At 35.3% G+C, this 24,906-nt stretch overlaps 4 protein-coding genes and 1 long non-coding RNA gene across 5 annotated transcripts; 3 read left to right on the top strand and 2 right to left on the bottom strand.

The window, feature by feature from the left end:
- Nucleotides 1-8,740: 8,740 nt before the first annotated feature.
- LOC114187270 (RNA-binding (RRM/RBD/RNP motifs) family protein) lies at nt 8,741-11,693 on the top strand. Its single transcript, XM_028075471.2, has 6 exons — nt 8,741-8,948; nt 9,025-9,065; nt 9,197-9,360; nt 9,445-9,544; nt 10,250-10,419; nt 10,685-11,693. Exons 1-6 carry the CDS (start codon nt 8,896-8,898, stop codon nt 11,219-11,221), a joined length of 1,065 nt encoding a protein of 354 aa, XP_027931272.2. The 5' UTR covers nt 8,741-8,895; the 3' UTR covers nt 11,222-11,693.
- Nucleotides 11,694-11,956: 263 nt separating this feature from the next.
- LOC114187271 (uncharacterized) lies at nt 11,957-14,279 on the top strand. Its single transcript, XM_028075472.2, has 2 exons — nt 11,957-13,682; nt 13,781-14,279. Exons 1-2 carry the CDS (start codon nt 13,491-13,493, stop codon nt 14,189-14,191), a joined length of 603 nt encoding a protein of 200 aa, XP_027931273.2. The 5' UTR covers nt 11,957-13,490; the 3' UTR covers nt 14,192-14,279.
- Nucleotides 14,280-14,410: 131 nt separating this feature from the next.
- LOC146885423 (uncharacterized) lies at nt 14,411-15,907 on the bottom strand. Its single transcript, XM_085674636.1, has 2 exons — nt 15,607-15,907; nt 14,411-15,523 (listed from the first exon to the last, which is right to left on the bottom strand). The coding sequence occupies exons 1-2, from the start codon at nt 15,885-15,887 to the stop codon at nt 14,590-14,592; spliced, it is 1,215 nt and encodes a 404-aa protein (XP_085530762.1). The 5' UTR covers nt 15,888-15,907; the 3' UTR covers nt 14,411-14,589.
- Nucleotides 15,908-15,911: 4 nt separating this feature from the next.
- LOC146885422 (protein FAR-RED IMPAIRED RESPONSE 1-like) lies at nt 15,912-16,969 on the bottom strand. Its single transcript, XM_085674635.1, has 2 exons — nt 16,267-16,969; nt 15,912-16,163 (listed from the first exon to the last, which is right to left on the bottom strand). Exons 1-2 carry the CDS (start codon nt 16,897-16,899, stop codon nt 15,921-15,923), a joined length of 876 nt encoding a protein of 291 aa, XP_085530761.1. The 5' UTR covers nt 16,900-16,969; the 3' UTR covers nt 15,912-15,920.
- Nucleotides 16,970-19,937: 2,968 nt separating this feature from the next.
- On the top strand, nt 19,938-22,257 carry LOC146885421 (uncharacterized). The gene is made up of 3 exons (XR_014995536.1): nt 19,938-20,133; nt 20,213-20,284; nt 21,991-22,257. It is a non-coding gene; the product is annotated as an uncharacterized LOC146885421 (long non-coding RNA).
- Nucleotides 22,258-24,906: the final 2,649 nt, after the last annotated feature.

Raw genomic sequence — 24,906 nt, 5'->3', positions numbered from 1 at the left:
AATTAAATTGATAGGTTGTGATGCAACTTTCTTAGTAATATGTAGTTTTCTTATTAATCTTTTTGTATCAATTCCTTGACTTTCAAAAAATTCTTATTCTCAACGATTAAAACTTGGATATTTTTTCTTCAAATCATAGGAGAACTCCCACGTGACATCTTCTAATAATTGATGTTTCCACTTGACTAGCACCTTGGTGACAACTTTGTTGTCTCGCTTGACAGTTGTTCTATCTTAAGATTCTCTTTGGTTCTTTGCCTCCACAGCACTATTTGAATCGGTAAGAAGAGAACTTGCTACTATTGCCTTACCAATATGTCTTTTAATTTGTGGTACATGAAAGACATCATGACTTTTAGACCTTTGTGCCAACTGTAGCTTAAGCCACCGCTCAATAAATGACGACCATATAGATAACCTCTTTGCTCTTGGAATTTGGCAATCCCTTAATAAAATCCATGGTGGTATGTTGCCCTATCCTTTCTGGAATTGGTAAGGACTATAGCAACCCTAGATAGGCGGATATGTCATATTTACATTTTTGGCATACCTCACATTTCATTACAAAAATTATACGTTCTTGGTCATGCCTTTCTAATAGACAACTGATTTCAACCTCTTTAGTGTAGCTTTCCGACCCGAATGGTCGCCAGTATGACCAAAATGTATCCATTGCAACAAATCAGTCCTAAGAGTCACATTTTTTCCCACAACCAGTTGCCCGCCAGTATGACCAATATGTATCCTTTGCAACAAATCAACCCTGAAAGTCACATCTTTTCCCACAACCAGTTGCCCCTTCCTCCTGAGTTCGCCAAGTATAATGTTTATGCAATGAAACATTTGTTTGCACGTTTTGGATGAACTTTTTTATGTCCATTTCAGCCTGTCAAGAATTAATGATTTTATTTAACATGGTGCTTTCATTGTTGGAGTTATGATTGCTTGACAGTCTACTACTTGGTGCTTGGATAAAGCATTGACTAGTAAATTTTCCTTTCCTTGCTTGAACTCAATTGTGAAATCAAACTCCATCAATTTGACCAACCATTTTTGTTGGAAGGTTGTAGTCAATCATTGAATGAGAGTATATTATAGGCTTTTGTGGTCTATTATGATGATAAAGTGAGTGTTCGACAGATAATGTCTCCATTTTTGGATTGCAAATACTACCGCTAACAACTCTTTTTGATGTATATTGAGAGCCTTGCTAATAAAAGCAATAGGATAGTGATCTTGCATCAACACTACATCAATGTCTGAACCTGAAACATCTATTTCAACCACAAAGACTTTAGAGAAATCAGGTAGTGTTAGTACTAGTGATTGCATTAAACTACTTTTGAGGGTTTGGAATGTAACTTTTGCTTCCTCGGTGGAAATTATTCTTCTTCAACATATTAGTTAAAGATCGTGCAATACCACCACAACCTCTCACAAACCTTCTATACCCCCTCATTAATAGGATTGGCCCATACAACCAAAGGAATTTTGATCATGGCCTTTCCTCTTAGGCGATAGTGTGGTAGGTTCCTGAAAGATGTCCTCAAATTGCCCAAGTAATTCCTCAATAGTAGCAAGACTTCGACCCATACTATCACATGCACTAATATAATAAAAAGAATGTGGATAAACAAAAGAGAAAGTATAAATACCAACCACGTATGCATGATTCCAAAATTCATTTAAGAATATCTTACTGACACATTCAAAATGATTAAAAGAAACGTGGGTCCCTTATCCTACATTATGCTTGAATTGGTGGACGTGGCATTATATTTTTAAGAACATGTGAAATCTATAACTCAATACTTTAATCAATGATTCAATCAACATTATAAAAAAAAAGACACAAACATAATACCATGTTCACATTCCAATCAAAATCAAACCCATAGACTAAACTAAAAGACCCAGCCAAAATGTACACCCTTATTGATAAAAATTTCACGAAACCACATTCAAATAATTTTTCAAGATTAACATCCATTCTCTGTGGAAAATCTTAACCAAACTAGAAACACCCTCAAGTTCAACTTATTGCAAACACTACATACATTTGAAGCCCAAAGCAAGCATGAATTTCATTCGAAACCAAGATAACCATGGACAACATACACTACAAAAGTAAAGCCTCCCCAATACATTTCAAACCATAGTCGTAACTCAAAACCAGGTATGAAACATCAACATGAAATTAATTACAAAAACCTGACTCATCATCATTTCACAAGCAATCAAAATTTAAAACTCTAAATTGTAATAAACATCACCCTTCAATTCAACAACCATGATAATATCAATTAAAATCCAAACACGATTCAAGCAACGAGTCCAGTTATTTCCACTCCCAAATAGCCAACAAATATCCCAATAATTTCAACATTCAGAACTTAATATTGTAATTACAATTATCCCTCAACAATTCAGTATCATTATCTCTAATCAAATTTCAATCCCCAAACATAGCACCAACAAATAACAAGAATAGAGCAAGCCCCAAAATCATCTTATGTTCATACAACAAAACCCAAAAATCAAAACAAGAAAGAATTAAGTTATAAATCTAAGCATGAAGAAATGGGGAACCTCGTTAGTGCTAGTGACGGAGGATTAGGGACTGAAACAAAGAAAATGTGACAACTCATGTCGCAGGAGGGTTTCGTGGAGTACACTGGTTTCACAGTGATTGGTGGCAAATAGACAACTGACGTTGTAGGCTTTGGGTTCCTCTAATGGCTCGCCGACGAGATTAATAATGGAGAAGGTGAGCGTTTACAAGTAGATGGAAAGGATGAAGAAGATGGACTAGTGAAGATGCTCTCTCTGAATGCTGTGAGAGAAAGACTGAATCTTGTCATATGAATGCCAATTATGAGTAAGATGAAGGAGTTAAAATAACATTTGGATCCGGGAAAAATCGTTCCCCCCATTCTTAAAATAATTTTTTTTATTTTTTACCTTTTAATTTAATTATGAAAAATGAAAAAATAATTAATAATATTTTTTTAATCTAAAATACAAAATCCTTATTTTACTTAACTTTTAAAAAAATAAATTAAAGAAATATTTTTTTAATCAATTTTATTATTTTTAAAGAAAATTTATTTTTATCCTTTTTATTTAACACTTTATTATTATTTTTTGGGCTATTTTGGAAACAATTTTAATCATCCAAACGAAATTGAGTGTTGATACACATGCTAGGCCAAGTTCAAAAGGACTTGAGCCAACCTAAAGAGGAAACATTTTCCATACTAGATGTCTCATTAACAAAATGGTTTGCTCTTTAATTATTTATGGAGGAAGTAGCGCAAATGTGGCTAGCAAAAGGGTGATGGAAAAGTTTGGCTTAGAAACCATTGCTCATGCAAAGCCTTATAAGCATACTTGGATAAGTAAGGCTGGAGAAATAAATGGCAATAAATAAGTCATAATTAACTTCTCCATAGAAAGTTACAAGGACGAGGTTTTATGTGATGTTGTTCTCATGGATGCCACACATATTTTGTTAGGTAGGCCACGACAATTTGATAAACACACCTTACATGATGGATAGTCATACCAACAAATACATTTTTCACTCTCATGGGAAAAAAAAGCCACTTTAATACCTCTGTCATCTCAAATGGTTAATGAGGATCAAAATAAAATGAAAAAGATAAGAGAAAAAGAAAAATAAGAAAAGAAAGAAAAAGTTGCAAGCTTCCCACAAAGTCTTAATTATCCATAAAAAGAAAATCCCAAAGCAAGTTGACCATTGCCATTTTCATTCTCCCTTCTCTCTCCAAACCAAGAAAGAGAAACATAAGCCTAATCACAAAGAAAATGATGATAAATTTTCCAAAGCTAGGAAAGACTTCAAGAGTAAAGGTTGGGAAAAAACCCATGGGAGGAAGGATAAAATACTTCCTCAAATGAAGTTAAACTAAACCAAGAAGAACTTCAAGAATTTGTGGTCAAATTCTCTCAAAGAAAGGGAGATTGATGAGCCTCTAACCCCTACCAAGGATGGAGGCACATGCTTAGAAATAATAAATATGTTTAGAAGGGAAGCATATTCGTCTTTCTCTTTAATGGGGTTTAGTTTTGTGTTGACTTGTTAACATTTGACCTCGTTGTTTGTTTTATAGGTTAAGCTAGTGCTAACTTAGAGGAGGATAACACTACTTGGCAAAATCCTAACACACACATTTGCACCAACTACAAGATGCCTCGTGTCTATCATTTTCTTCCTCTCTCACCAGCCAAAATTAAGGCAATTGCACACCTTCATCGAAACCACCACCACGCCTAGCAATGCTAGCAATGAAAATCACACATGCATCACGAAAAATTATCGTTAAAACTTCACCACCACCATTCACATCAGTTTGTTGGAAAAGAGAACAAAACCACCAACAACGAACCAGAACGCGAACCATGGCATTAATCCAAGCTCCACAAATATGCCAACATCGCGAAGCCACCAATAGCCAACGCAATTATGCAACACTTACCACGAATTCCACCACCGCAAATTACCCATGCAAACACAGCACCTTTATAGAGGAAGAATATGCCTGATTTGAAAGAACAAGGAAATTGTCACATGTCAACTCCGCATTGGACAGTCAAAGGGTGAAAAATTCAAAGTTTGGTAAAAGAGACCAAACAAGAAACGCTAAAATGCAAAATATTGATATCTTTGGGTTTCTTTGAAAATTTGGAGTGTGTGATTTTGTTATAAGAGAGGAAAAAATTTATTTGTTAATAATTTACTTAATATTTAAAATAATTTATTTATTTATATCATAAATTATTAACATAAAATATTATTTGCCAAATCTTTTAAAAAGTTTTGGTAGTTTTTAAAATCTCTATAAACTAAAATATTTGAAAAGATTATTTGTGTAGATTTTATTAACATAACCCAAATTAACAATAACCCTTGAAAATATAGTGACTGAGGGGAAAAAGAAAATGAGGGCTTAGGAAACCTTTGGGGACCTAATCATGTCTTGCCTTCTATTATTCTCTATTTTTATGTTATTTCTACATTCCATGGAGTGTTAAAGCCTTTAAGGTTGATTCTGCTGTAATTTTATTATGGATTTTGAAGTTAGATTAAAATAATTTATTTAATCTATTCATTATTGTTGTGGTTTTTGTTTTCTTTGTCTTTTGATTCTGAATAAAGTAGAAGGTAATGATTTTTGCATTGATCATATGAGTTTAAGGGTTTTTTAATTTAATTGAGACTATACTTATCTTTAAGAATTGCACACCTATTAATAGTATGCCCATAATTGCAATGATATCAACATTGCTTCCTCATATCAGAATTTTGAGGAGTTTCTGGCTTTCTTAGGGGTGGCAAGAGATCTGCTTGCAACACCAATTTCAAAACACGAGATCTGAGAGCGTTAAAAGGAGTGTAACACACAAAATGGGTAGGCTTTGGCTCCCTCTCTCTTAATCCACTTTTTGTGTGCAACATGTCTAATAACTTCTTTTCGGCTAACATGGTCTCAACCTGCATCTTTTTTCTAAACTCCCTCTGCTCCTCCACCTACATGAACTTCGCAGCATGTTGCGCCAACTTGTCCAAGTTAGCAGCTGGAGTCATACACAAATCATTTGGAAAAGGTCTTGGGCTTAGTGTCGTGACCATGTCGTGTAGAGTTACCTCATGATTAAAGTTCTTGATATTAAGTGTGACCTTCCCAAACCGCTCCATAAAAGCACGTAAAGACTCTCCCTTCTCTTGCCTTATGTTGACAAGCGCCAAGGAAGTGAGGTGGTGAGATTGACTTGTCACAAACTATGTTCCAAAGCATGATTCACATGATTACATCCTCAATGGTGTACAAAATGACTTGAGTAACACAAACATCAATGTGCTCATCCATGTATGTACTTCCATCATATCGGTCCAGCATAAGGGACTTCTAGTTAGTAGGAAGTGGAGTCTCCATAATGCCATCCATGAAGGGATGCTTGTGACTTCCCCCCACCACAAATGATGCATTGGTTACGCCTCTAGTCTTTGGAGTGGTGTCATAACCACTTTCCTTTTCTGTGTTAGGGGAAGTATGAGGATGGGATGGAGTTTTCTGCATTGAGGCAATGTTTTCTAGAACCTCTCTCAGTTTTACTTGCTCACCTCCTTCCACCTTTCTTTTTAACTTGGCATTCTTTTGCCTCAACACATCCATCTCCTCGACGATTCTTTTCTTGTATTAAGCAAACTCTCGCTACATCTCTAGTAACATAACCATCTCTTGTGAAACTTGGCTGGTCTCCTTAGCTCCAATCATCTTGCTCTTTAAAGACACCATACATTCTTTCTTAAAATAATATATATAAACCTTATGGTGGCACTAAAATGTTCTTACAAGATTGAATATACCCTACATAGATCTACACTAATCACTTACCATCACAATTATATGAAGAGCTTTTATTTACTATAATATAATAATTTAATGTCATTGTTATGAAATTCAAAAAATGAAATATCTATTTCTAAATCTAAATTATTATTAGTTTAATCTTTTATCTATGTGTGATTTCATTTTATTAACATATAGAAAAAGACATTTTATTATAATTTAGAGAAAGAAAGTAAGTAGACATTTGAAATATTTTTAAACTTAAATATTTGTTTTTTTTATAATTTTAAAAAATACCTTTTAATTTTATAAACTTTATTTCATTAAAAATTTCAAAATTAATAGATGTTTTGGTTGCTATCAAATTTTATTTATGTGTAATTGTGTAATATTTTATATAGTTCTTTCACTTTTATTCAATTTATTTCTAAATAATTTACATTGAACATGTTTCTTTGATATTGAATATTTGATAGTATCATCTTTTATCTTTTGGTTTTTATAAAAAATAATTAATTGATATTGAAATAGTAAGAAAGTAGGTATAAGTACGAGTATATGTATAACTATTGTCCGATGGGGATGAAAAAGAGACAAAAGTTGCATAGTTGTTGAGTATGATGATGGAGATGAGCAAAGACAGATATACCAGGGAGGCGTGGGCCTTGCCCTCTTTCTTTAAAAAAATATAAATTGAATATATGTATATATTTATATTATATATATTAGAACAAAAGTCTTGAGAAGCCAAATAGAATTCCTTTGTCAAGAAGTCATTGAGTCTCTCACACTTCCATGTGATTTGCAAGTTGCAACCTTTCATCTTCCTGTTCAGCTTTTGCAATTCTCCAACAACTTTCGCAAAGACAAAACTAAAGGCAAACAACACAAATACTCACACTTCCTTGTGATTTGCAAGTTGTAACCTTTCATCTTTCTCAATTTTCCAACAACAACTTTCACAAAGACAAAGCTAAAAGAGCTCACACACAACACAAATACTTTGACAACTTTTCTTAGTTAATATACTACAACCTACAAGTAAAATATTCCATTATTGTCTTATTAATATTCCCACCTTACCTTAACCTTCAATTGATGAATGCTTTGCTTATTCTTTCAATTTTTTTCAATGATATATAGGGTGAAGACATATTCATCTTTATGGGAAAAATCATCTACAATTGATACGTATTTTAAAAGAAAAGCTATTGGAGCTCCTTAAGCTAGTAACTCCCCAACTTTTCCATTAACCATATAAATAGTAAACACTAAACAACCTCAATCTAAAGTTCCTAGAGTAGAAGAAAATTAAATTGATATCTTTTCACTAGAGAAAGATCTAGGAAAATATATTTCTATTTGGCAATATCATGTTGACCAATTTGACCAAATTCGTAGAACTTATATAAAAGTTGGACCATATCAACCTACTAATATAATGTTTCCACCTTCTAATATTGGAAATCATGGTCGACACTTTCAACCTTTTTGGTTTAAAAAGTTTCCTAGTTGGTTAGAATATTCACTCCACAAGGATGCTACATTTTGTTTACCTTGATACTTGTTCAATAATAAGCATGGTGATCAAAACGATGGAATAAATTCTTTTGATAAAGGAGGATTTAGGAATTGGAAAGAAAAAAAAATCAATAATGGAAAGAATTGTGCATTTTTATGTCATGAAGGAGTTAGGCCTAATTCACTACATAAAAGACATTAAAAAGTTTTGTGATGATTTAATGGTTTAGTCTCAACATATTGAGAAGGTATTCAATAGGTAAAGTGTTGAAATTATTGCAAATAATCGCTTATGCCTAAAAGCTTCCAATGATGTAGCTCTACGACTCACATTTCAAGCATGTACTTTTAAATGTGATGATAAAAGTCTTCACTCATTGAATAGAGGAAACTTATTTAGCTTATAAATTATTACAATTGCTAACGTTATTTTTGACAATGCTCCTAAAATTGTTCGATATATCTCAACCAATATTAAAAAAAGTTATTATATAATTTTGGTAGAAATATGTATGTTGCAATAGGTGAAGAGATTGGTGATAATGGATGAATATTTTTTTTAAATAATTAAAAAAATAAAAATCACAATATTACATGTGACATACATTTAACGTGATTAGTATAATACTAACGAAAAAAACTAATCATTACATTATTTTAAAAAAGTGAAAATCGAAATGAAATCAATCAAAATACAAAAACCTAATTAAAATTTTCGAACAAAAATAGGACCGAATATTTTAATTCTTAAGTTTTGGTATAGTTTCCTCAATTGCATTAAAAAAAAAATAATATTCATCGCGGTGAAGACGAAAACCATGGGAGTGGAAAAAGAAATTCCCGGCCGAATGTTTGAAAGAAACTGAAGCCCAGCCCAAACACGACGACAACTCACACAAAGGTGTTCACCGAAAACCTAGTTAGTGCTCTTTCTGTCTTTGTCTTCGGCTCTATTCTCTCTCCATAGCTCTCCGCACCTTGCAGATCTCGATCTGCAACAATGGCTTCCAGAAAATCCGACAACCCTCAGTCTGGCGACGGCGCCAGTCCCGGGTTTGCTCCTTTAACCGCTCTTTCTTGTTATCCGTCACATTCACGCCTCTATTCTCACTTTCCCCTTTTTCTGCAGGAAAATCTTCATCGGAGGGTTAGCCAGAGACACCACCCTAGGTCATAAAACCACACACTTTCTTGATTTGTTGATTTTCTTATATTCGATTTCTTAATTTCCATCGACTTTTGTTAATTTTCTTTGATTCGTTTCGGTCATGTTCACTGATTCGATTTGCTAAATTTGTCAGAAACGTTTGTGAATTACTTCGAAAAGTATGGCGAGATAACGGACTCCGTTATCATGAAGGACCGTCAAACGGGTCGACCCAGGGGCTTCGGGTTCATCACCTACGCTGACCCCTCCGTCGTTGACCAAGTCATTCAGGAGAACCACATCATCAACGGGAAGCAGGTACACTTTTTTCTTCACTCTTTTCCCGCGTTATGGGCAGAAATCCACCGTTTTGATTCTTTCTTTGCGTTTTGCTCCTCCCAGGTCGAGATCAAGAGGACCATTCCCAAGGGGTCGTCGCAGGCTAATGACTTCAAAACCAAGAAGATCTTCGTCGGCGGTATTCCAACATCAGTATCCGAAGGTCCAATTCTCGTTTACATAATACTAATAATTATGACTTTGTTTATCCATTATCCATGTTTATGTTGTTTTAGATAAAAACAGTGCGGGGAAACCCTAATTTTGATCACAAATGCTCATCATAGAATTGTTCACGAAAGGTTACACATGCTATGCTTGGTTTGAGTTCTCGTTCCGTTCTGTTAACGGCAGTGATATGTGAGAGTAGAGTTTGCACGTGCCTTGGAAAGAGGGATTGGGGTAAAACACACATGCGCTTAATCTTGTATAGTATTGTGGAAATGTTAGTAACATAATAATTATAGTCATTTTACTGTATTATTTGTTACCATTTCCTTTTTTGTAAAAAATATAAAAATAGAGATCAACCTTAATTTTGACCATACGGAATTCAGCTCGTGACAAAAATCTTAGCATCACTAATGTTTTTTGGCAACACTAGAAATTAAGCACTGAATGCAACAATTGTTGGCCATATTATATATGTTTAGAATTTAAGCACATGACACTCTGGTGTCTGAAAAAACAATGAGCGTGAATGATTTGATTAGGTTTTGTGTTTTTAGGGGACTAGGGTGAGAATTTTGCGTTCTTGGGATCGGTGATCTGTCTTGTGTAGAATTTAACTTGGATAAACCGGTGTATACTTATTGATTCTGTGGAACTTATTGTGTGGTTTGATTTATATTTGTTTTGTGCATTGCAGATGAGTTCAAGAACTTCTTCTCCAAGTATGGGAAGGTGGTAGAGCATGAGATTATACGGGACCACACCACAAAGCGATCAAGGGGGTTTGGCTTTATAGTATTTGATAGTGAAAAGGTTGTGGATAATATTTTGGCAGATGGGAACATGATTGATATGGCTGGTACTCAGGTGAGCTGTGTTTGGTTCTTTAGGATATTTCACGTGTTTGAAAAAGATGAGGTAGGTGGTCTGTTTCAATGGCAAAAGATTTGTTCTGAACGGGTTTTGCTTCTAGATGATTTATTATGTGAATTCATGCTTTCGTTACTAAATTATTGCTATTGCTGGTCTTAGACAGTGAGGTTGCTTCAGGTTTATTATTTGTCCGTGCAACCCAGGCAAAATAAAATTATACTTATAAATAAACCTAGGTTGACTCACTTCTTTGTTGTAGGTTGAGATCAAGAAGGCTGAACCAAAGAAATCCTCGAACCCAGCTTCTCTTGCTCCGTTTGCTAGTGACTCTAGGGCACGTTCTTACAATGATGGATTCAGTGGATTTGGTGATTCTTATGGAAGTTTTGGTGGAAGTGGGTATGGTCCTGGTTCTTATAGGTCACTTGGTGGAGGATTTGGGGGTAGGCTTGGTGATTATGGTGGGTATGGGGCTGGAGATGACTTTGGTGGTAGTTTTGGGGGCTATGGTGGAAGTGGTGCTGGTGGCTATGCTGGCTTTCGAGGAGAATCATCCTTTGGCTACTCTAGTCGCTATGGATCATACATGGGTGGTCTTGGTGCTGGTTATGGCAGCAGTGGGTTAGGTGCATATGGACGAGGTGTTGGGGGCTATGGAAGCTACGGTGGTCCAGGAACTGGTGGGGGCTATGAATCAGGCCCGGCTGCTGGTTATGGTGGGGCTGGAGGTGGTGGAGTGTATCCCAGTAGGGGAAGCTATGGTGGCAGTAGTCGTTACCATCCATACACAAGATAGTTTGATTACTAAGCTTTGCAGTAGAATTTGCATGCAGGTTTAAGCATTTTCTAGACACAAAGCACTTACTGCAGGTGACCACTTTCTAGAAGTCAGACGAGCCACTAGCATGTCTGTTTTATCTAATGCTTAGACAACCGAAGGTAGAAACAACATCAGTCTAGAGCTTCCTGAGCATCATCGATCTAGAGATTCCCCATCAGTTATCAGCCTATACGATTTTAGATAGGCACATTGTGCTTTTGTGATATTCTGATGTTTGCAAGTTAGTCTGTCACAATTCTGGATATAATATTTAGTTAGAATCGTGGTGGAGTTGTGTGATTGTGTATTATTGTAGGTCATACTTACTAGAAATTTGTTTAAAAGAGTACTTGTTCTCCATCTTTCCTTAAGTTGTGTTTGGCTAGCCAATGTTAAAGATGCTGACTCAACCTTTTCAGGTAAAACTAGTTGCTACAGTTGTGATTTAGTTACTTGCCTAGTTAGATCATATCCACGAGATAGATCTTAATTAGTCTTGACAGGGTTCTCATGTCACTCTTCTTAAGGGGCTCTTTTGACAGCATTCCGTCTTAGCTAGCATTCGTAAATTGGATCATAGAGAGGCAGATTACTAATATGAACTCTTTCTCTAAGACCCTTAAGATATTTTTAGCGTTTAGCATCGGAAAGTAGTAGTATTTTCTCCATGTACAGAGGGGAGTTAAATTCAGAAACTATATGACGTTGCCAATTAGACATTTTATATCCTATGATTCTATTACTACCTCTGCACTTAAATATGAGGAAAATTAATTAACTAGTTTCAAACTTGTCAAGAATAGCAAGTCATTTAATATTGTCGTTTTCATAATATACGCAAGTATTTTATTCTAAATTATCCTCAATTGTATATGTTGATGGTGGTGCTTAGGGTTAAAGATAAGGGTTGAGGTTGTTGAAATTAATTTTTGTTTATATTCGAGTCCGTAGGGAATATTGTCTGCATTTGTTTGTGTTGGACATAGTCTAGGGGTGCCTGATTTGATGAGAAGTAGTTTTAGGTGCTTACAGCTTGTTTGTTTGGATATATTATGGATGATGGTACTAACTACTATTCCAGATTTGGTGGTTTTTCATAGCCCTCTTCAACCCTTTAACATACATACATACATACACCGTTTCAACCTGGAATACGGGGCCAGTACGAACATTGATACACCCTTTCCTCTTGTAGTCAGAGATCACTGATACACTAAATTTGTTCATTCATTGATTATTAAAATGTGTTGTGGCCGAAAATGGTGTTTTCAGAAGCTGTTGGAGTGGCTGCCACCCTTCCTGGTTTTTTGTTTAGAAGCTCGTTCCCCCCCTATTAAATAATTCTCTTGTAATTAAATTTCTTGTAAATCAAAATTGACAAACTGTTTCTGCTGTTCTTATTATATCTTTTCATAGATTTTAATAAGTTGGTAAGCAGTCTAACAAGAACTAATATATTTTTAAATACTAACCCTTTAAAATTCAAAGCAAAATATTATTTTTGTAAATAAGTTGGTAAAATTAGTGAATTTGTAATGCTTCAGACTACGGCAATACAGATAAATACTTCAATGATATTAAGGATTTTAGTTTTTTAAAATATGTATTGTACTCTCTTTAACGCAGTAGTATTATTAAATATTAATAAGCGAAAAATAAATATTTAAAATAGTATTAAAAGAGATATAATAGTTTATTAATTTAAAGAATTTATTGTAGTTGAAAGGTTTTTTCAAATATAAATTTGGTAAATAATTGTTAAGAAAACATTAAACAATTTTTTTTAATTTTATATAAAGTCGTTATTATACTATAAACCGGTTAATATATAATGATTATTCTTTAAACAAATTTGTTAAAAATATTTTATATTTGTTATGTACATGATTTTGATTATATACGAGAAATTTTAAAATAATTCTAAAAAATAAAAATAGAAGTAGAATAGATATATTTAGGTTAAATTGTTCCATTGGTCCAAAATTTCGTATGAAAATTTGAATTTGGTCCCTCATTTGAAAAAAGTGTTAAATAGGTCTCTAATTTTGGAAAGTTGTCTCAATGAAGTTTCTTCTGTTAAAAATGCAGAAACAACGTTAAGAGCACAGTGACGTGGAAATGGTAGACTGAAACGTGTCATTTATATTTAAATTTATTGAAAAACAGTTCAGAATTGCTATATATAACTGCAATTAATCATTCATAAACCCCTGTGTTCATCTTGCTGCGTCTGCGTGTGGGGAAAATGTCGTGTGGACAGTGTTCATCCTGCAATGGTGGCGAAAATCAAAACCTAAGTGCGTCGTTTTGTGGTGGAAGTGGGTCTACAGATTTGGGCGTGTCAGTGATGTGCTATTGTGGAGAGAAAGCAGCATTGAGAACTGCAAGAACATTGAAGAACAAGGGCAAAAAATTTTGGGGCTGCCCTAAGTATAAGGTGAGTTTAGGTGAGTTACATGGAAACTTTGGTTTGAAGAAGCTGAGGATTTAACGTTTTTTTATTGAAGGTAACATTATTTTGTGAATTTGGAACAGAGTGGAAGTGATCAATGTGGTGGCTGCAATTATTTCAAATGGTTTACTGATAATGAGATCGAGGAAAAGGGTTGGAGCAGTCAGAAAATTGAAGGAATGGGTGGTGGGAAGCTGAAAATTGAAGAAATGGGTTGTGATGGGAAGCTGAGTATCAAGAACGTTGAAGAAATGGGTTGTGGTGGGAAAAAGAATGCAGAAAAGGCTGCTGCAGTGAGGTCTGTGGTGGCAGAAGAAATGGAGAAATGTATGAAGTCAATTGAAAACACTGCTGCAGTGAGGTCTGTGGTGGCAGAAGAAATGGAGAAATGTATGAAGTCAATTGAAAATAGGCTAACAGTGTTGACAGTGGTAGTTGGAGTTTTGTGTGTATTGAATATCATTGTAGTGTATGTGTTGGTTACAAAAGCATGAGTCTTTTTTTTAGTTCATGTACGTGGTTTGTGTTGTTATTGTAATGTTTTATTATGAATGAAAAGTTTTCGAACCTGTAGTTTCATTATTCACACCTCTTTTATAAATTTATAAGTAACAAAATAAGGAAAAGAGAAATAAGCTTGAGCACTTAATCTTGATAAACAAATAATGACCCCTGGTTATATTGATAAACATGTAGTGCTCCAGCACTCAAACATTCAACATCACAAAATAAATATGGTCCACCATGTAAACTTGTTACAGCACCAAAATAATGGTCCATAAATGGATTTGATGATCCACACAACAAAAACAGCAGCTGCTTTTAAGTGTTTACAAATATGGTTCAAAATAGGAGTTCAAAAAAAAAAAACTACATCAAATCTTGATCCATGTCATGGTTTCCATATGCGTCCCCTCCTTGCATTCAGCTTGGGCCTAATGGGTGCTGTATGACGTGGTGCTTGTGATGGTCTGTTTGGTTGGGCAGATGAGGGTGGGTGTTGTTGAGATGATTGAGCAGAAGGCAGTGGTTGTGGGTTTGGTTGTTGAGATGATTGAGTAGCAGCCACTGATGGTGGGTTTGGTTGTTGAGATGATTGAGTAGCAGCCACTGATGGTGGGTTTGGTTGTTGAGATGATTGAGTAGCAGCCACTGATGGTGGGTTTGGTTGTTGAGATGATTGAGCAGCAACCACTGATGGTGGGTTTTGTTGTTGGGATGATTGAGCAGAAGCCACTGGTGGTGGGGGGTTCTGTTGTTGGGATGATTGAGCAGAAGCCACTGGTGGTGGGGGGTTGTGTTGTTGAGCTGATTCAGTAGAAGGCACTGTTGTTGGTGGGTTTGGTTGATTGGATGCTTCAGATATTGTCTTCAAATGTGCCTTATATTGGGAGCACTTACTTTTGTTGTGACCAAGTTGCCTACAAAATCCACATCTTTTTCTTAATCCAGCATTTGTTATCTGCGTTTCATCTTTCCTAAGCTCCCAATCTTGTAATCTTCTCTTCTTCTTTGGTCTTCCTGGCATAATTCTCTTCTCAGGTGGCAACAAATCAGGATATGGTGTTATATCCCATAGATTCTGACCATTGATGGGGAATATGATTGAGGAATAGGTTTCCTCGTAGGTGCTCTTCCTAAACCAAGTAGAGATGAATTCTTCTCCATTAATCCCCAAGAACTTCATTGCAGAAAGAGAATGGCAGCACGGAATCCCACTTATGCTCCATTTTCGACATGTGCATGATGCCTCGTCTATGTTAACCACAAACTTGTCCCTAATTTGTGAGACATGCCTGACCTCAAAGATTTTTTCTGCTGACCAGCTGTGTAAGTGGAAGAAAAATACATTAGAAAACATGCATGTACATGTAAAGTATTACAAGCAGACAACCAAACACAAACTTACTTAGGGATCCAATTTTTTGTCATCTTTGATTCACTTTCAAACCTGCTATAAATCTTAGGACAGATTGCACGTCTATATCTTTGACACTTTTCTCTGTTGGCTGCCCATCTATTCATCAGGTAAAGTCTGATTTCTTCAAGCATCTTGATTATTGACTTAGTCCTTGTACTGACCAAGACACTATTAAAAGCCTCTGACATATTGTTCACTATTGTATCACATTGGGCACCAGGAGTGAATCGAGAACGTGACCAATATCTATTAAACAATACACAATACATTAGTGTGATTACATAATAATGAATTAAGATGTGTTAAAAAGTGAGTTCAGACCTTGGCGGAATTGCAATCAAGTATTTGAATGCCTCAACATTCAGTTCTTTAATTTTCCTCATTTCCTGCTCCCAAGCCTCTGGATGTGTGGCAGATGCAGCGCTCCACATTAGTCGTTTGAGGTTCTTACCAGGAAATCTCTTCCTGAAATTGGCATACAAATGCCTCACGCAAAATCTTTGATCTACACCAGGAAGTAGATCTTGAATAGCAGGTAACAGACCCTGCATTCACAAAAGATGGTTATATTGAAACTGAAATCACAAAAGTTAATGTTCTAATACGAAACTGAATTGAAAGGAGTTGGTCTGATATGAATGTTTGTACCTTTTGTTGGTCTGATATGAATGTGCACCCTCCACATAGTTGTTTACCACCTAGATCTTCAATCAATAGGTCTAAAAACCAAGTCCATGCCTCCTTATTCTCCACCTCAACGACAACATAGGCAATGGGTAGGATCTGGTCATTCCCATCTCTACCTATAGCTGTTAACAACTCTCCTCCGTATTTCCCCTTCAAAAAACAACCATCTAATCCTATAATAGGCCTGCAAGACATGAAGCTGTCCTTACATGCCTTGAAACATGTATAAAACCTCTCAAAAATGGGTTCACCTTCATTTTCCTTGACCTTCAGTTTAACAGTTGATCCAGGATTTGTTTTGAGCAGCTCATGGGCGTAGTCGTACAACCTCTTATATTGGTCTTTAAAGGATCCCTCAACACTTTCTGTTGCTAATGCCCTTGCCCTGTAAGCCATACCTCTGGAAATACCAATGTTCCACTTTTTACTCACTTCATCTCGAATCTCAACTCCCTTTGTCCTTGGATTCTGTCTAACTGTTTTCTCAACTTTTTTACTTAACCATTTAGCATTGATCAAACGAAGGTTAAATTCTCTACTGCAGGTATGGGTATCAACTATTTTCCTCAACTGCCAAGAGTTAACTGCTTGCATATAACCACAGTAAGCAAGCCATGGGCATTTTTCCTTAGCACCCAGACACTTCACTCGCACTCTCTCCTGTCATTTTTAACTATTTTAAGACTTCTACCATTTTCCAATGCGTAGCTTCTTATGGCTTCAACAAAATCCCCCTTCTCACTAAAATACGTACCTACTTCTCATTGATATTCTCTCATGCGTTTTGGCATTACAAAGGTTCGAAATCTTCCATATCCCTCCCTTTCTTCACTGTCACCTTCATCTTCCTCAGCTTCACCAATATCACTTCCCAATTCTTCGGATACCCATTCATCGTCTGACAACCCCCTGTCCAACGTTTGCGGTCCCTGCTCACTGTATTCACTTCCCTCACTACTATCCATGTCTGTTGTATCAGTTGCCCTTCAATTCCTACTTGGGCCAGCAAAGTCTTCTCCTATACCTCCAACTTCAACTTCTATGTTACCCACCAATTCTTCATGATCATCTTCCACATCACCTTCAACATTGATATCAACTAAACCTGCAGTACCAACCTGGTTGTCGTCACTGCTATCATTAGGACCAGAATCATTCCAACTTTCAACGCCCTCCTCTAAGTCTGCTTCAACTTCCTTGTCAACATCAACTTCTTTACCTGAGTGACCACTATCATGTCCCTCGGCTTCATTAACTTCAACTACTTCATCTTCCCCCTTATCATGTTCTGCATGCAACTCAACACCACCATCATGTCCCTTATTCAATTGACCTTCGTTCCCACTGTCATTTCCCTTATTCAAGTCACCTTCATGCACACTCTGAACTCCTTTTTCTCCCTCACCTTCATGCACACTCTGACCTCTTTTATCTCCCTCACCTTCATGCACACTCTGAACTCCTTTATCTCCCTCACCTTCATGCACACTCTCAGGTTCTGGCACACCATCTACAGTCTCCTTCTCACTCATAATGTCCACCATATTGATGTCATTCCCACCACCTTCAACACCATCTCCATCATGGGAAAAGTATTCCAACATCTCTATAATTTCTGGTTCACATATCTTATGTATGACAAACAGATGAACCTCACCATTTAGCCTAGCTAAGGTAACCATATTCATGGCCCCACGATCATCACACAAAATCTCCAACCTATCCTCCAATACAGAACCACCTCCCACACAGTACCAAAGTTCATTCTCTCCCATATACCCCATCTCCCTCAAAATACCCACAACCTCAAAATAGCTCCAGCGGTCAGGGTCACACGAAAGTCTAGAAACCTCACCCTCGTATTTCAGTTTACCATCATTAACGAATTTCCCTCCATGGTGAAAAACGACGTCAAACTTGTCGTCCCCCATCATGCACAAAAATATATAACCACAAACACCTATATAACCACATACACCTATATAAGCACATACACATATACAATAAAGTAAAAAACATCCAAACAGAAAAGGGAAAACAATTATCAAAGGGGGGGACCACAGGGGAACACAAATTCGAACATGGTGGTGGGTCATACACCGAACTTTAATAAAGTTCCAATATTTAAACCACAAACAATCAGATCATACTTCGCTTTCCTAATAAACAATCAATTAAACGGTGCATGTCGACAGGAATGGGAACTTCGAGCTGAGATGTTTAACTCACCTGACACTTCACCGCTTCCACCGAGATCGCAATTCCAATACGAACACTATGATTTCACCTCTTCGAAAGCCAAGTTTCCAGCACAAACATCCCACACCCTCGCGATGCTTCTGTTCGAAAGCCAAGTTTCCAACACCTCCTCCTCCGATTTCAAAAAACCCTAGACGAACCCTGAATCCCAATTTCGCCCTTTCTCTTTTATTACAACCCTTTCACTTTCAGTTTTATTACACAGCTTAATTACAGCTTAATCCCAAAAATATTTTCTTACATCATTTAATAAATTATTTATTAATAACAGTAATTATTAAACCATTTCATATTTCCACGTGTACCACATTCAATATGCCACCTCACTGTTCAGTTCCGTCTACCATTTCCACGTCACTGTGCTCTTAACGCCGTTTCTGCATTTTTAACGGAAGGGGCTTCATTGAGACAACTTTCCAAAATTAGGGACCTATTTAACACTTTTTTCAAATGAGGGACCAAATTCAAATTTTCATACGAAATTTGGGACCAATGGAACAATTTAACCATATATTTAATATTTTGTAGTTATTTTTAAAAATATTTTTTTGAAGGTTTTATTAGAAATTATTAGATGTTTGACTAAATGTAAATACCTTTAAAAATACATTTCCTCCTTCCCCATCCAACGCCATTCCCTCTTTTCCGCTCCATACACACTCTCAATAACATATCTCCTTTTAATTAATTAAACAAGAGAAAATTTCATTTATCTATACCTGTATATTCATTTTTTTTTTTACATTTTTTTTCAATTTCATCTATAAGTAATTATTATTTTAAACTAAAATAATTACATTTCTAACTTTGATTATTTTATAAATTAAAATAATTATTTTGGCATATTATCCTTTTACTAACTACTTTTAAAATTTACAATAAAAAATTATACAAACTATTAATTTTTATATTCATTTTAAAAGATATATTTCATTGTTTAATAAATGTTTACTAAAAGAAAGTATATACATGTATATCCACTTTTAACAGATAATAAAAAATGGCTCTTCTATTTATTATTAAAATGAAAAATGATATTAAATTTACTAGAAAATATATTCCTAAAAAATAATTATAAGAAATAGTTATAAAATTCAAAATAAAATAATTAATATATATAAGGATAAAATCAATATATACACTGAAAACAGAGTACAGATCATTTACTTACATGTCATCACCTTTATTAATAGTTATAATATAAATATAGATTATGGGTAATTAAAAAATTAAATCATAATTTTTTATAAAAATAAATATAAATAATTTATAATTTCATTTTAGGCAAACTTTTTTATTACAATAAGTCAATTTAATTTAAAAAGCATAAAAATATTATTAAATTAAAAAAATCATAAAAATAACTAATATATATATATATATATATTTATTTATTGTAAGGTTCAATTATTTTCTGCTCTTATTTTTAAGGGCTGCCCCTAATCAGTTGGGCTAAAGGCTGGCCCATAGGTGCCAAGGTCCCTCATTCTGCACTCACTTGCCAAAATCAGTGCCACAAAAGCTCTGCTAGGGTTTGAGTCTTACCTTTCTTTGCGTTATTCAATCCATGTAAGTTGATTCTACATCCGTACCTTTTTCATTCCCAGCTCTGTCATCATGATTCTAACTAGGATTCACTGTTTTATAGATCGTGAATCTGCTCCATGGTCGGTAGTACTCACTTGCTTGGGTGTCGGGATTTTCTGCTAGCTTTTTCCAGGTAAGGGAAGCTAAGGTTTATGTATTTAAAGTTATTTTGCCGATTTTTTGTCTGTTTGTATGGCTGTGATGCTTGAATGAGGTTGTTGGTCGAATAGAAATGTATGGTGTGTGAGTTTGTTTGATTGATGTGGCGCTACTCTTTGCATTGCACACTTTTCGTAAAATGAAGATTCCTACTGCGTTTACCGTTGGATCGAGCTGAAATTTTAACAGTTGATTCTTAACACAAAATTCTTGACTTTGACCAGTCAGATCTTTAATCGGAGCTCTGTAGTGAGAGCAGTTTTTATCGCAAGGTCACTGTAGTTTGGTTGTTGACAACACTACACACTTTTTGTAAAATGAAAGTTACTACTTCGTTAACCGTTGGATCGAGCTGATATGTTAACAACTGATCCTTAACACATAGTTTTTGACTTTGAACGGGTCGATCTTGAAGCAGAGCTCTGTAGTGAGAGCATTTATAACATCCCTCCAACTGAGAGCATGTTAGGTCTGCAGCCCAATACACCCCAACCCCTCGCCCCAAGTGTCCCCCCACTTCGCAAGGCAAGTTGTTGTCAGTGGGTATCCAAACCTGACCTTTAACACCCTCTCAACAAGAGAGATGTCACCAGTTGTGCTGCGCAAGATCACTGTAGTTTGGTTGTTGACAACATTGACCTTTGTTGCTTGTTTGGTGTACAACTTTCTTTATAGTTATTCAATGAAGTTGGTTCTTGTTTCATTTGATTCTTGATTCAATCATATTTAATTTGAATATAAATACAAAAATTTTCTGAGCTTTACACAAGCTGTAGTTTTATTTCTAAAATCTCAAAATTGTTTGCATAATGTGATGTTAAGTTGGATTGCTATGTTAAAGCATGAGATGAATGAATATGCACAAATAAGAGGGTGTATGAGTTGTGAATGATGAACTTGGATAAATCTCGGCATGTGATTTCAATGAAATGGTTGATATTAAAATGGCATGGTATTGGTATGAGGTGAAATTCTATATTCGTGAATTGGCAAGAAGGAGTTGGTATGAATTTCACATGTGAGATGAATGAGGATTGGTTACAGAGGTTGGCATGAAATTTATATGTATGATGAGTATCCCTTTATTGTTTGATTATGATTGGTCTGTGGTCAGTGCGTAAATCCTCAAAATCTCTAGGTGAGATTTCAGGGTCGTGCTTCAATGGTTGAGACATAATTCCATGACCCCTGTTAGTGGAAGCTCATGGTGGTGCCCATCTATATAATTTGGTAAGGATTCAAGGTAAGGTTGCATCCTGACGCTCTAAGGAATCAGTTAGTCTCACATAGAGCGGACTGACTATTGTGGTGAGAGTAGCAAGAGGCCTGAAACTCATTAAGGGCTAACCTTGCGCGTGGGGGATTGAAACATTGTAACACTTGTAACACTTAGCTCGGGGGTGAGCACCTCGGGGGTGAGCAGGATAATCCACCACAAGTGCAAACATCCGTTGAATTCGACTAGATTATATGTAATCCGGATGAGTCGAGTCCAAGATTAGTGTGTTGTTTGAGAAGTCATAACATGATTGGTTGATATATACTGCTTGGATTGTGTAATAACATGTGATTGCATGATAAACAATTTCTACTCTAGCTTACCCTTCTGTTGTTTGTTGTATGTTCGTTATCTGTGGTTTTATCTTTTTGCGATGATCATCAATTTATTGATGTGAACAGATGCGAGGAACACCCATGGTCAACAAGGAGGTGATGATTCCGCTGCGTAGCCCACCTGGACTGGATTTTACTATTTTGGTCTTTCTGATAGGGTTATGGCCCATGTACTATTTTTTGTCCTTTAGTACCCTAATAACTACTGTCAAGTTCTTGTATTTTGTTTAGTCTTGGCATCTTGGTGTGCCTTGGATCCCTCTAAGTTTTTTTTGGATATTGTAAGAAGTCGTGGTTATACTCCAGGACCCATCTCTTATATTATCTGTGTGACATGTCATTTAATTAAAGTAATTATTTAATTGGGGTGTCACACACACACACACACACACACACACACACATATATATATATATATATTATAGTTTTATTGTAATAATTTTTTATTTATTTTATAAGTAATTGTATCGTCCACCAATGACAACCGGTAGACGAGATCGCTTATATTGTAGAAATGCAAGAACACATTGGGTGATGACTTTAGCTGAAGCATACGATGTATAACTCGAAATGCTTGGATGGGGTGTTCAAGTGTTGGGATGAAGTTGTGTTTAGGTTACATTCAAAACCCTCAACACTCCAATTGTTAACTCATCGAAAGGAAGTCGGACATGCAAATCAGTCACGAGGGTAAAATATATGCAAAAAAAAATTAGAATGATAACCTTCTCGGTCATGACAAACATTATCTATGGTGCTAACCCTATCAATTGCTATGAATTTGTCGTTGACGTCACCTTCGAGAAAAACAACACTCTCTCCAAAGGTACAAACTATGGACAACCACCTATACTTGGAGAAATACTATCTAACCAAAGGATTTACCGAATTGTACCCCTAATGAAGAGTTAAGTTGTCCTTGACCCTCTCTATAGATGAAGTACCCTAACCATTAACATCACCACTACCGGATGACTCCACTAACGACATTCCCAACCTACCTGATCTAGGGAAGGAGTTCTTGGTAGAAAATAGTCTAGCAAAGTGACTCTAGAAGCAATAGGTGGAGTACTCTCAACACTTAGTCTATTACCAATCCAAAGTAACCAAATACAATAATAGAATGGCCTCATTTATAGGAATCATGGCTGGCCAAATGAAATGAAAATGTATCATGAAATGAAATGGAGATGTAGCTTGGAGAAGAAGCACAAAGGTGGGCCGTGTGATACAAAGGAGGAAGGGATCTAATGCCATGTGGCAAAGTCACACTCTCTTTGCATACACCAAGTGGACAAGAGGCTCTCTAAAGCCTTGTCCTCCAAGCACCTAGATAATACCTAACAAGCAAAGAAACTGAAATTTTCTTTCCAAAAAATAGACTTTTAGATTAAGAGACCTCAAGCCTAGGGGGATACTATACCGATACACCATCAAGAGAATACCTAGGAAGCAAAAAAACCAAAATTTTCTTTCTAAGTAGACTTTCCAGATTACCAGACCTCAAACTTTGAGGCTAGTGTAACAAAAGGAACCTAATTGATGTCGTCAGCATGTAACAACATCATCTAGGTCCGATTTGCATGGAATAGATGAACATGGTACACAAGATCATAGTTGCTTAATCAAGGATTAAGGTAAATACTAGAGATCATAATACCCTAACCTAACCTATATTAGGTATGACTTAGGCAGCCTACGTAATTCATGTAAGGGTCCATGGAAATAGTATAGAAGACCAATTCAAGTAAGGGTCCGCAGATAAAACCTGTAACGGGTAGGAAATGAATATTGTAAATGAATATTTGCGGATAACGAGTACGAGTATTTTTTATACTTGCATGTTAATGGGACGAGTACATGTATCATAATATATGTACCCGTTGATACCCGTACCCGCTACACTCTAATTTAAATAAAAAAGAAAAAACATGATTAAAACATTAACACCGATTTTGAATGTGTTATTTTTTATCAATTGGTTTAAAAGAAATTTCATTTTTTTGTAAACTGTCATTCAACACTATTTAAATGGTTTATTTGCACTTTGTTTGAAATCTATAAATATTATTCATTATATTTTTATTTGAATTTATGGTTAAAATAAGTTATTAAATAATAATTTTTTCTTTTGTAAATACCCGTGGATACCCTGGATATATGTGGATATATGTGGATATTAAAAAAATATACAGATACCTACATAACGAATATCTAGGCAAATATGAATACGGATAAAAAACAAATATTTAAGTATAATACAAAGGAACTACTACCATACCTTACTTGACATGTTGACATCCTTATTCATGATGTATGGATGTATGATTAATCATTCATTAATTATTTATTACCTTGTGCATATCTCTGACTGACTTGATAGTTAAAGTGTCATCAGAGACACCCCAACCATCCAGACCTAGAAGATCTCAACTTGTTGAAGAAAGAGCAGTGAAGACATCTCAACCAAAAGAATTAGAAAGACAAGTTGATTCTAGAAGGTGAACACCTATCTCCTTGGTGTATCTCGATCTGCAAGAACAATTTTTTATATAAAATTCATTTTTATATATTATTATGAGTTTGACATTTAAGTTAAAATTCTCTTATCATATGTCATTACATCAATAAAAATATAAAAGAAAAAAACATGATACAAAATTATGAAACTACACAAACATGTAAAAAGAAAGTATAAAACATACTCTCGTCTAAACAAAATTAAACACGAGGAATTAAATCTATTATGAAAAACTTTGAACTACTCACAGGTAAAATTACATTATAACAATTGAAGTTAATCTTATTCTCAATTCTCAAATTAGTTAATTTATCGGTGCAACCATTCTCTCCAACAAATATAGTTTGAAATTCCTAAATAAATCTAAATTAATTTTTAAAATAAAATCGTTTGTCTTAAATGTTGTTTAAATTCCAGGTAAGAATTTACTTTGAGTTGAACTCGAGTTAAGAAAAAATATT

Source organism: Vigna unguiculata, chromosome 6 (assembly GCF_037176805.1).
Source record: "Vigna unguiculata cultivar grain cowpea cultivar isolate G323 ecotype 2 chromosome 6, ASM3717680v1, whole genome shotgun sequence".
Classification (NCBI taxonomy): domain Eukaryota; kingdom Viridiplantae; phylum Streptophyta; class Magnoliopsida; order Fabales; family Fabaceae; genus Vigna; species Vigna unguiculata.
This window is presented reverse-complemented; position numbering and strand designations above follow the sequence as displayed.

Coding starts and splice junctions, on each gene's coding strand:
- LOC114187270 (XM_028075471.2), top strand. CDS start 8,896: ATGGCTTCCAGAAAATCCGACAACCCTCAGTCTGGCGACGGCGCCAGT. Junction 9,361..9,444: donor ACATCATCAACGGGAAGCAG/GTACACTTTTTT, acceptor TGCTCCTCCCAG/GTCGAGATCAAGAGGACCAT. Junction 9,545..10,249: donor TCCAACATCAGTATCCGAAG/GTCCAATTCTCG, acceptor TGTGCATTGCAG/ATGAGTTCAAGAACTTCTTC.
- LOC114187271 (XM_028075472.2), top strand. CDS start 13,491: ATGTCGTGTGGACAGTGTTCATCCTGCAATGGTGGCGAAAATCAAAAC. Junction 13,683..13,780: donor GGGGCTGCCCTAAGTATAAG/GTGAGTTTAGGT, acceptor AATTTGGAACAG/AGTGGAAGTGATCAATGTGG.
- LOC146885423 (XM_085674636.1), bottom strand. CDS start 15,887: ATGTATTGTGTATTGTTTAATAGATATTGGTCACGTTCTCGATTCACT. Junction 15,524..15,606: donor ACAAAAAATTGGATCCCTAA/GTAAGTTTGTGT, acceptor CCACTTACACAG/CTGGTCAGCAGAAAAAATCT.
- LOC146885422 (XM_085674635.1), bottom strand. CDS start 16,899: ATGCAAGCAGTTAACTCTTGGCAGTTGAGGAAAATAGTTGATACCCAT. Junction 16,164..16,266: donor TCATATCAGACCAACAAAAG/GTACAAACATTC, acceptor TTGTGAATGCAG/GGTCTGTTACCTGCTATTCA.